Source organism: Typopeltis vanoorti, chromosome 21 (assembly GCF_054136105.1).
Source record: "Typopeltis vanoorti isolate ZY-2024b chromosome 21, IOZ_Tvanoo_1.0, whole genome shotgun sequence".
In the NCBI taxonomy this organism is placed as follows: domain Eukaryota; kingdom Metazoa; phylum Arthropoda; class Arachnida; order Uropygi; family Thelyphonidae; genus Typopeltis; species Typopeltis vanoorti.
The window spans coordinates 82,610,783-82,623,219 of record NC_143569.1 but is presented as its reverse complement, the minus strand read 5'-3'; the positions used below and the strand labels follow the sequence as shown (position 1 = coordinate 82,623,219).

The following is a 12,437-nucleotide window of genomic DNA, read 5'->3' as shown; positions in this document are numbered from 1 at the left end:
GGATAATGTACATCCTTGTCTCACACCAGATTTAACATTAAACCATCTTCCTGTACTTCCTTCAATTCTAACTGCTGACTTACAACTCAAATAAAGACTAAGTATTGCTTGATATAATGCCCCATTGACATCATATAACTGCAGCGTATTGAATAGCTTCTCTCTTGGCACCTTGTCATATGCCTTTTCCAAATCGACAAAACTTAAATACAGATCTTTGTTGTATTCCCATGCTTTCTCGACTATTTGTCGTAAAGTGAAGATCTGATCCTGATAGCCTCTATTTGGCCTGAATCCAGCTTGTTCTTCACCAAGCTTTTCTTCCACAATTCTTCTCAACCGTTTCTCAAGTATACTCACATAGATCTTGCCAGGAACACTCAGTAGGGAAATACCTCTGTAATTCTCACATTCAGTTTTATTTCCCTTTTTATATATGGGTACTATGAGAGCTCTACTCCAATCATCGGGAATTCGTCCCTCTGTCCAGGCTTTCTGAACTATGCAGTGCAGCCACTGTAAGACTTTTATACCACCATACTTCAGCATTTCTGGTCGAATATCATCTACTCTTGCTGCCTTTCCACATTTCAAGCCTTTGATGGCTTTTTCTACTTCAAGTATGGATATGTATTCCTGACTGCATGCCTGGTCAGTGTTTTTTATCACTGTGCTGTCATCACTGCTTGTTTCATTTAGCAGTTTTTCAAAGTAATTACTCCATACTTCAAGGATATCTTTTTCTCCTGTTTTCGTGTCACCTTTATCATCTCTAACTCCTTTTACAGCACTCTTTCCTCCAATCCTAAGCTTCTTCAACAACCTCCAGAATATTTTGCCACCTTCTTGATATTGATTTTCTATATTCTTGCCAAAGTCCCCCCATGACTTTTGTTTAGCTAGTTTTACACACTGTTTAGCTTTCTTACATTTGTCTCTGTATTCTGTAAGAGTAAAAGCTGACTTATTTGCCAGGAACTTTTCATATGCTTTCTTCTTTTCCTTCACTGCCTCTTTAACCTCCTGTGTCCACCAGGAAGTTCTGATTTTTTTATCCTTGCACACAACCTCACCACATGCCTCTCTGGCAGAATCAATCAATGTTTTCTTCAGAGTTTGCCACTGAATCTCCAAGATTTGATTCCTTTTCCCAAAGTCTTTCATTTTCTTTTCAATAATCTTTCTGTATTTTAGTCTACAGTTCACATCTGAGAGCTGCTCAACTTTTATTCGCTTTAAAACTTTCTTACATGTTATTCTTTTGAATATGAAATTCAATTTTATCCTGCTCAAGACTAAATAGTGATCACTTCCAGTTTCAAATCCTCTGTACACTCTGGTGTCCTGCACCTGGGAGAAAACATCACTATCAACAATAACATAGTCAATGAGACTTTTCTTATTCCTAGCCTCTTCTCTCCATGTGAATTTGTGCACATTTTTATGTTGGAACATGGTGTTAGTAATAACCAGTCCATGTCCTGAGCAGAAATCCAACAGATATTTGCCATTATTATTAGCTTTGCTCTTTTCTTCAAATTTTCCCAAAATATTTTTGTATGTCTCACAATCATTTCCTACTCTGCTATTTAGATCCCCAACAAGGACCAACCTTTCCTTTTTCATTGTGTCAGTTGCTTTTTATAAAGCATCAAAAAATTCCTCCACTTCTACCTTAGTAGAGCCTTGTGTGGGACCATAGGCACAAATAAGTCTCATTGTCCAGTTCTCCATTCTCATATTTGCCCACATTACTCTACTTGACATTGCCTGCCATTCCAGAAGATTACTCTCTTATTTTGTGTTGAATACTATGGCTACTCCTTCTTTTCCTTCATTGTCATTGCCTGAATATAACATTTTGTATTTATTGCTCAGAAAGATCTCACCAGTTTTGGTCTTTTTTTGTTTCAGTCACCCCTATTATGTCGATCTGGTACGTATCTAATTCCTCAGCTAGCTCCATTTCTTTGCCATTCAGGCTTCTTACGTTGATAGTACCGATCTTTAACTCTGGTGATGTTGAGTTGGGGTGTGTTTTCAGATTTGTTCCAGTAGCTGACTTTTCGCTGTATGCCCTGGTTCCCTGGCAAAAACAACGGGGGCCTTGTTTAACCGGGCGACGCCCCAGCCAGCATGAAATTTTGTCATGTTGTGCCATCATTTTTTATTTTGGTTTAACCAATAAGAATACAATTTGGTTGGCTAAATCCCAAATTGCCAGCCCATCCGTTCATTCGTTCAGTATCAAAGTAGATACCCAACAGGGTGCACCACGAGAAGGTGAGGATTGGACATTAGGTCAGAAGCCCTGGTCGGTTCTCCGCATTCCTTTAAAGGCTATGTGGAGGTCTCCTCTCAGTTATACAGCTTTGACCCTTAAGCACCCCTTAAGCACTTAGTATATTTAAGTTGTAAATCAGCAGTTAGAATTGGAGGAAATACAGGAAGAAGGTTTGATGTAAAATCAGGAGTAAGTGCACATTATCTCCCATACCAATCGCATTATGAAAGAAAGTGTCATTAAACCTAAACACTTCTAAACACATCCAGTGCAAGTCTCCAGGGTTTTCTAACTAAATTGCATAACAGAATTAACAAATTTGTTATGAAAATAGGCAGGAACTAAGAAAACTTTGGCTGCATTCTCAATGGAAAACTTATAGTGTTGTAAACTATTTCAGCTATTTAGGCTATGTTTTTAGTGAATATTGCAAATTAAATTTGGAAATAGACAACAGCACTGCTGGTATTGTGAGGTTCAGAAAAAGAAGGGATCAAGTATTAGGTAAAACTGTGAATACATTTATATGGAATAAGAGAGAAATTAGCCAAAACACTGTACTAGTAGTGTTCAATCAGTTTTAATTTATGGATCTGAGTGTTAGGTTAGAAAACTGTGAAAGGGTGCATGGTTTCCATGGAGTGGAAATGATGAACCAGGAAGGAGAGAGGATTTTGGACTTTGCAGTAGCGTTTGATCTGGCAATTGTGAACTCCTTTTTCTGTAAGAGGGAAGAGCATTTGATAACATTCAAAAGTGGCAACAATAGTTCACAGATTGACTACATTTTGACTAGAAGAAAACATCTTAAGGCAGTAACAAATTGTATGGTAATCCCAACAGATCAGGTGACACAGCAACACTGGCTGCTGTGTGCAGACTTTAAAATAAAGTCAAAGATAGGAACCTTTGGAAGCCATGAGAGGAAGAAAATTAAGTGGGTTCGCTTAAAAGAAGTGGGTGTGAGGAACTGTTTTAGGGAGAAGGTGTTAGAGAGGATTTCGGATGGACTAGAAAGTGTACAAGACTGGTGGAGACATAATTCCAAAGTAATTCTAAGCTGTGCAATTGAGGTGCTTGGTGAAACATCTAGAAAGATTAGAGAGCAGAAGGAGGGTTGGTGGTGGAATAATTATGTACAAGATGCAGTGACGGCTAAGAGGAAGGCAAAGCAGAAGTGGGACGAGGACAGAGAGGAGTACAGAGAAGCCAAAAGAGTTGTTGCACAGGCTAAGGCCATGGCATATCAAGACCTTTATGATCAATTAGAAACAAAAGAAGGACAGAGAAACATTTATCGATTGGCAAAATGTAGAAATAAGACATCAAAGGACATCGTACATGTGAGGCAGATCAAAGACTCTGGAGGAAGGGTATTAAGGAAGGATGTGGATATAAGAAACAGATGGAGAATATACTTTGAAGGGCTTTTGAATGAAGAAAATATAAGGACTCACAGAGAAGATGGGGAGCCTAATGAGGGAATGATGCAGAACATTAGTAGAGTGGAAGTGAAGGAAACCATAAAGAGGATGAAGAATGGAAAATCGGTAGGCCCTGACAGGATCCCAGTGGAGGCATGGAAGGCACTAGGGGAAGAGGGAATTGACCTGCTGTGGGACCTGTTAATAAAAGTTTGTCAACAGGAAAACATACCTGAGGAATGGAGGGAAAGTACTCTTGTCCCCATCTACAAGAGGAAAGGGGATGCCCAAGACTGTAAGAATTACAGAGGAATAAAGTTGATGTCCCACACAATGAAGATCCTAGAGACGGTTCTTGATGGAAGACTGAGGAAGGAGGTGGAGATTGCAAAGGAGCAATTTGGCTTCATGCCTGGTCGATCGACGAAAGATGCTATCTTTGGGTTATGACAGATGATGGAAAAGTTTCAAGAGAAGCAATGGGAGCTACATCTGGTTTTTATTGATCTGGAGAAAGCTTATGATAGAGTGCCAAGGCAAGAAGTCTGGAGGTGTTTGAGGGAGAAGAAGATACCGGAGAAATATGTCAGGTTGGTGCAGGAGATGTACAGAAATGTGAAGACAAGGGTTCGAACTTGCCTGGGAGAGACAGAAAGTTTTCCAGTGACAGTTGGCTTGCATCAAGGGTCAGCATTAAGTCCGTTCCTGTTTAATATTGTGATGGAGGTAGTGACGGAGGAGGTGAGAGAAGATGTGCCTTGGACTATGTTGTATACAGATGACATCGTGCTGTGTGCAGAATCAAGAGAAGAAGTGGCAGCTAAACTGGAAAGTTGGAGGAAAGTACTGGAAGAGAGAGGTATGAGACTGAGCAGAGGTAAGACAGAGTATATGTGTTGCAAAGTGGATGGCAGCCAGGAGACAGATCTAGAGCTGGAAGGAAATGTCATCAGGAAAGTCAGTGACTTTAGATACTTAGGTTCAACAATGAAAGAGGATGGTGAGGCTGAGAAGGAAGTGAGAAGCAGGATGGAGGAACTGGAGAGAGAGATAGCTGGAGTGCTATGCGATAAGAGGGTACCGATCAATCTTAAAGGCAAAATCTACAGGACAGTAGTGAGACCAGCTATGACATATGCTTTGGAAACTGTGGCCCTGAGGAAAAATAACATCAGCAGGATGGAGGTAGCGGAGATGAGAATGCTTAGGTGAATGTGTGGTGTGACCAGAAAGGATCGTCTGAGAAATGATTATGTAAGGGGAATGGTGAAAGTTACGAACTTAGGAGCAAAGATACAGGAGGCAAGGTTGAGATGGTTTGGTCATGTGATGAGGAGAGAGGAAGAGTATGTGGGAAGAAAGGTCATGCAGATGGATGTGCAGGGGAAGTGCGGACGGCCAAAGAAGAGATGGAGGGAGATGGTGGAGGAGGACTTGAGGATGAAGAACTTGGATGTGGCTACAGCCCAAGACAGGAGGTTGTGGAGGAGACTCACCACAAACAGCAACCCTACTTAAGTGGGAAAAGCTGCAGAAGAAGAAGAATCTGAGAGTTTGGTTAAAAATAAAAACACTTCATAAAAACTAGAGACTACAGATATGGAAGATTAGGAGAATGAACAGATAGCATCAGTGGCAAAATCATATTAAAAATGAAGATATTACAAAGAAACTTGGCATCGTTAGCATTAAAGAATGTGTGAGTAGAGCTAATCTAAGGTGGTATGGCCACTCAAATAGAATGGTTGAAGAAAGGTTAGCAAAACAAGTTTGATGCCAAGATAATAAGAAAGAAACCAAGAGGAAGACCAAGGTCTAGGTGTTTTGATTCAGTCAGAAGTGACTTAGAAGCATGAAATGTTAGATAGGACAATATTGGAGTGCTCACAAGTAATAGACTAATGTGAAGGAAAATTGTTCATAGGAGATTACATTATTATTAAACTTAATCATATAGTGCTGTCATAATTGCCTGAACACTCCTGGAGGGTACATATCAGTAAAATGATAAGTTGAACTCGCTGATTTGATTTTCATTCAAATGAATCAAATATCATTTCTGCTGTTTAAAGGCAGAAACATGTTCTAAATAAGCAATTGTTAAAAAAAAAAAGTAATGAAGATTAAACTTCTTAATTAAGCACAACATTGTTTTCCCATTACCTTCAGTCAAAAATGACAGACATTGTAAGTGAATAAAAACCAATTATATATCAATTAGTGCTCCATTTAAAATCCTTAAAATAAAGATTTTAACTGTAAATCCAGTCACCTGTGTAGGTATTAGGAACTGTAGATATTCTTCTTGAAACAACAAGATAAAATATGATTTTCAGCCTAAGCTAAATCTTCTTAGAGTATGTTGAATTTCACCGTAATTTTGCAACCAAATCATCTGCTTACACTTTGATATATTGATCGGCCTCTGGGTATGTGCCCACTACCAGGCATCATTCCATCAGATTAAAACTGTCTAGAGATGAGTAAACCAGTGTGAGCAGAGATCAAGTTCATGATAATGATTTTGTCACATCACTTGATTAAGGAAGTCATTCAATTTCAGAGCCCATTTGTGATTACAGAATGAAACTTTTTGAAAATTATGGAGACAACTACAGTGTTTGGATAAAAACTTTAGTTTAATATAACTAAAATCTACTTTCGATGTTTCGACCTTTATGTCAAGGTCATCTTCTGGAGCGTACACACTATACACAGAAAACAAACTGCACTACAATCAAACTGGTTTATTAAAGTAACTGACCAACCGCTATCATTGTTGGCCTGACCTCTGGTGGAAAAAAAAAAAAATTATACATCAATGCTAGAGTGTTATCTGTTGGTTGTAGAAATACATTGGGCGCAACAACAAGTCTATGTATCTATCTATATACATATATTAACATCATGATTATACATGTACATTCCAGTTGGTATGGAATGGTTTCTAATACTAGCTGAAGATTGGCTAGAGTCCTGACTTATGCTGGATCTTATATATTAGGTAGGCTGAATGTGTGCCATCCAGATCCTTGGAATTTTCATGCCATCTTTGTTGTTGATATTTGGGTGGTTTATCAGGATTTCAGAGGCTTCCTTAAATTTCCTTTCATACCAGGTTTTTGTATGGTGTAAAGAGCGGGTGCTTTTCCAGTTGATTTGGTGTAAGGTGTTGAGCACGTGATCTGAGAGGCCTGCTTCACCATAATGATTATATTTAATGTGTCTTATGTGTTCTTTCTTATGTATAGGGATTGTCCGTCCTGTTTCACCAATGTATGGTAAGTTACAGGTGCAGCGGATGCAATAGACTCCAGGATGTGCCAATGGGAGGAGAGGATCCTTAGAGGAGCTGAATATGGTTTTAAGTTTAGTAGGTGGCATTGAGGTTATAATGTTGTAGGATTCTGTTGATTTTTTCTGATAACCCTTTAATGTATGGGATGGCTATGGTTTTACTGTAATCTAGATTCATTTTTGTTGTTTTATGGAGTTTTTTGTTATAGTCATTATTGATGAATGTGTCGCTGGTGATTTTTAGTTCTTGTTTCACGGCTTGCTGGTTAGAGCAAATTGTTGTAGCTCTGTTTTTAAGGGTGTTAATGACTCCATATTTTTGTGATGGGTGGTGGTATGAATTAGCATGTATGTATTGGCCCATGTGTGTCGGTTTTCGGTAGACCGTGAAGGAAGACATGTGACTAGTGTGTCTAGGAACAGCAGCGCGTTTTGATTTTCGATTTCGATGGTAAACTGTATGCGTTCGTGTTGTTTGTTAAATAACGTGAACCCAATCTAATCAACAACAGTTCTAATCTGATGGAATGATGCCTGGTAGTGGGGGCACGTACCCAGAGGCTGATGAATATATCAAAGTGTAAGCAGATGATTTGGTTGAAAATTACTGCATATTAGTGAAATTCAACACACTCTAAGAAGATTTAGCTTAGGCTGAAAATCATATTTTATCTTGTTGTCTCAAGAAGAATATCTACAGTTCCTAATACCTACACATTCCTGATAAACCACCCAAATATCAACAACAAAGATGGCATGAAAATTCCAAGGATCTGGATGGCACACATTCAGTCTACCTAATATATAAGATCCAGCATCAGGACTCTAGCCAATCTTCAGCTAGTATTAGAAACCATTCCATACCAACTGGCTAGAATGTACACGTATAATCATGATGTTAATATATGTATACAGATAGATACATAGACTTGTTGTTGCACCCAATGTATTTCTACAACCAATGGATAACACTAATAATAGGACTCTAGCGTTGATGTATAATATATATATATATATTTTTTTTTCACCAGGCCAACAATTGTTGTAGCAGTTGGTCAGTAACTTTAACAAACCAGTTTGATTGTAGTGCAGCTTTGTTTTCTGTGTATAGTGTGTACGCTCCAGAACCTTGACATAAAGGTCGAAACGTCGAATGTAGATTTTAGTTATATTAAACTAAAGTTTTTATTCAAACATGGTAGTTGTCTCATTATTTTCAAAAATGTATTCGGATCACCATGTAAGCTTAAAAGAAAGGATACAGATCGAAACTCTTTTCATCTGTAATAAAAGAAGAATTTTCAGGACTTACTGTTGTTTTATCCCTCCTCCTGCAAAAGTCCAAGAATGCACAAATAGCTAAATTATGTAATAGTTGTAAAATTACTAATGAATATATATTTTTTTTTTTTATCTGTGTGGTTAGCAACATGTTACTTTGTAATGAGCAAATACTTAGATTGGAAAATATTTTACTATAGTATGCCCACAGTTTGTAGATCTCTGCTTGGCGTTTTGCCAAGAATAGTCGATTCGTGCTGAAGGGGAGAAAGAAATGAAGGATGTACGAATTGGTCACCAACATGCGAAATCGTGTGCTTTCTTGTCTGTCGCTGTACTAGTAGTAGCTTGATTTTTCTTGTCACTTTTTTGCGTTATTTTTTTATTATTAATTTGTATGATGGATCCAGTACAGTCAACAAGTTCTGTTGTTAAACGTTTCAGTAGCTCTTTGAAAAGAATATTGAATATTGAATAATGTGCTGACATTCTGCGAAAAAGAATCTTTAAAAGGCAGTCTCCTTGATCCCCTTTCTCAAATCATAAAACGTGCAAGTGCAATTGCGAGCATATCGGGGTCGACTGTTAAAAGAATTCGTAGGGAATCAAAAGGTGAAGGTAAGCCAAAATTTAAATCTCCTAAAAAAAAGTGCCAGAGAAAGAAAACCATAGAAACCGTAGCTTTGAATGATTTTGATGTAGACGTTATAAGAAGAACTATTCGCGAATTTTATGTGGTCGAGAAAAGAATGCCAACTGTTCCAAAATATATTCCTGTGCTTAAAGAAAAAAATTAATTTTCCTTGGAAAAGAGAAACTTTAAGGGAAATACTTCATGAAATCGGATTTTGTTTTAATGCTATTGTTATATTAATACTATTGAGTATGTTTGGGCAGAAGTGAAAAGTTTCATACGCCATCGCAACGTAACTGGGGATATTGACATGTTGAAACTTTTTAAGCTTTCAGAACAGGCGATTGAAAGTATTACAGTTCAAAACTGGGGAAAATATGTATTGGGACAGAAACAGAATTATGTGAACCTTTGGTGATCAGTTTAAGCGAAAGTGATGGCGATTCGGACACCGATTCAGATGACTGAAGATTAAAAGGATTTGATAATGGTATTTTTTTCCAACCTTTTTTTTGCATGGGTTTGTTAAAAGAGTCACAACAAGTCATAAATAATTAATCGGTTTAGGACATTAAAGTGTCTCAGTTCTCTCAACTGTAAGTTTAGAATATCTAAGTTCATTTGAAAAAAATTTCTGTTTTTCTGTATAATTATTGTTATTTTATAGAAAACTTTCTTAAAAATAAATTTCGTTAAATTTTTGTTTTATGCTATACCTTTTTTTAATTTTGTTAATACTCTACGTACATTTTTCCAACTGTTATACAAGCAAAATAGTTACAGTTTAAAAACTACAATGTTCGTAAAAGAAAAGCTAAATTTTCTGACCTGTAATAAATAAACTCATCCCAGAAGACGGATTGATTACCCTATATTCTCCTTTTTGGGACATGTGTTGAAGGGTCTCTAATCTATGGGCGAACTATAACTAGTTTTACATATATATATATCTATATATATATGTGTGTGTGTGTGTGTGTAGTGATCAGCTTTTACTCGGTTGTTGTACATTTGAAAAAAAATATAGATTTAATGACTATAAAACCGAGATAACATATAAAGATTTTAATGATAAATACTACTAGTTTCGGCATATAGCAGCCTTCTTCAGGTATTTAGAAAAGAAAAGAATACTAATAAACATTGAATTATCTAAACAAACTGGAAATTACAGGTACAAATTGCCTCACATAATCGATGCATAAAAACGTTGTGTTTTTTCAAGTTGTTCCAACTGGCTTGCCATTGTTTATTGCAATTGTGCGTGCAGGTTCACGTGAACGCCAATATTGAACGACTGCAGCATGGCTATCTGGGATGTTATAACTTAAATTGTTGTTTAAGTGGACCGGGTTCAGCCGGATTTCTCTTGGTTCTACAATTTTCCTCTCAAACTCATCATCACAGCGAAAGATATTTTCTGATCTATTCCAGCAAACGGAGTGGCTTTGTTGGTCATCATTAGGATTATTTGAAAAAAGAACATGACTGGATAACGCAGTTGCATGAGATCTTTTGTAAGAGATGTCTCTCTTATGCTCTTCTATGCCGTTGTTCAATAGATTTGTTAGTTTGTCCAAAGTATGGGATATTGCAATCGCACCACAATTTATATACTCCAGGGTACTTAAGGTTGTGATGAGTAGGTTTTGGATGGCTGATTAGAGAACGGATTTTTGGAAGTGTGGTGAAGAAGGTCCTGATATTATATTTTTTAAGGACTTTAGCTATTTTTTTGGAGACTGTGCTAATGTATGGAATGGAGATGCTACCTTTAAAATTAACAGTCTCTGTTGTGCACTGCCTAGGAGGATCCAGAAGAAATTTCTTAATTGTTTTTTCAGAGTATCCATTTTGTTTAAAAATAAGAGTGAGGTGATTCATTTCTTTTTGTAGTTCATCTTGTTCATTTAAGAGAGAACGTGCTCTGTGTCCTAAGGTAGATATAGTTCCAAGTATATATAGATATCTGCATAATCTTTCTCATCATTTTCCACCACAAAAACTTGGAACAGTCGTTCAATATTGGCGTTCACGTGAACCTGCACGCACAATTGCAATAAACAATGGCACGCCAGTTGGAACAACTTGAAAAAATACAACGTTTTTATGTATCGATTATGTGAGGCAATTTGTACCTGTAATTTCCAGTTTGTTTAGATAATTCAATGTTTATTAGTATTCTTTTTCTTTCTAAATACCTGAAGAAGGCTGCTATATGCCGAAACTAGTAGTATTTATCATTAAAATCTTTATATGTTATCTCGGTTTTATAGTCATTAAATCTATTTTTTTTTCATATATATATATATAATCTATACTAAGCAGATTGATTTTTTTTTTATATAGGAACATCATTCGAATGAAGCCACAGTGGTTAACACAAGCAGCCCCAGCAATGTACAAATATAAAGAATGGAGCAATACCCTAATCTGGCTCGATCTATGTTAATATCAAAATTCAGATGTTACAGTTGACTCACCATTATAACAAACTTGCTCATTATCATCATAAAGTCCCCTGCCAAATCCCCACAGGCACAGTGATATTGTAAATTGTGAAATTCTATAGCAAACTGTTCCTGTGATCCCTAATTCACTATAGCGAAAATCTACTGTATATTGTTAACCATCTATTCTTTTTAAACACGAAAATTATAAATCAATGTTATCCAAGCATGAAAATTTTAACCTTTTACACAATTATTAACGATCCTCTTGGAAAGTTAACTGTTTATGTTACAAAAGTTGTAAATAAAAAGTTTATGAATATCTGAATTAATTTGTTTTTTGATACATCTGTAGTAAACAAAATTTCTTATTTATGAAAACAGCATAAGCATATAAAGAATGTTAACCAATGATAGGAACACTCCCTTTTGTTGATATTAGCCATTCACACTGCAGAATAAGGGGTGCTTAAGGATCAAAGCTGTATAACTGAGAGGAGACCTCCACATAGCCTTTAAAGGAACGTGGAGAACTGACCAGGGCTTCTGACCTAATATCCAATCCTCACCTTCTCATGGTGCACCCTGTTGGGTACCTACTTGGATACTGAACAAACGAGGATGGGCTGACGATTTGGGATATAGCCGACCAAATTGTATTCTTATTGACTTAAACTAAAATACAAAATGATGGTACAGCATGACAAAATTTCATGCCAGCTGGGGCGTCGCCCGGTTAAACAAGGCCCCCATTGTTTTCGCCAGGGAACCAGGGCGAACAGCGAAAAGTCAGCTACTGGAAAAAATCTGAAAACACACCCCAACTCAACATCACCAGAGTTAAAGATCGGTACTACCAACATAAGAAGCCTGAATGGCAAAGAAATGGAGCTAGCTGAGGAATTAGATAAGTACCAGATCGATATAATAGGGGTGACAGAAACAAAAAAGACAAAAACTGGTGAGATCTTTCTGAGCAATAAATACAAAATGTTATATTCGAGCAATGACAATCAAGGAAAAGAAGGAGTAGCCATAGTATTCAACAAAAAATACAAGGCTAATCT

At 37.0% G+C, this 12,437-nt stretch overlaps 1 protein-coding gene across 1 annotated transcript in view; it reads left to right on the top strand.

The window, feature by feature from the left end:
- The window catches only part of LOC150095056 (ATP-dependent RNA helicase DHX33-like), a 202,020-nt gene extending 190,323 nt beyond the window's left edge, over positions 1-11,697 (top strand). Inside the window, exon 20 of the mRNA XM_090410944.1 lies at positions 11,270-11,697. Within this exon, the coding sequence (XP_090267070.1) occupies positions 11,270-11,372 (103 nt within the window). The 3' untranslated portion in view covers positions 11,373-11,697. The remainder of the gene's footprint in view (positions 1-11,269) is intronic.
- Positions 11,698-12,437: the final 740 nt, after the last annotated feature.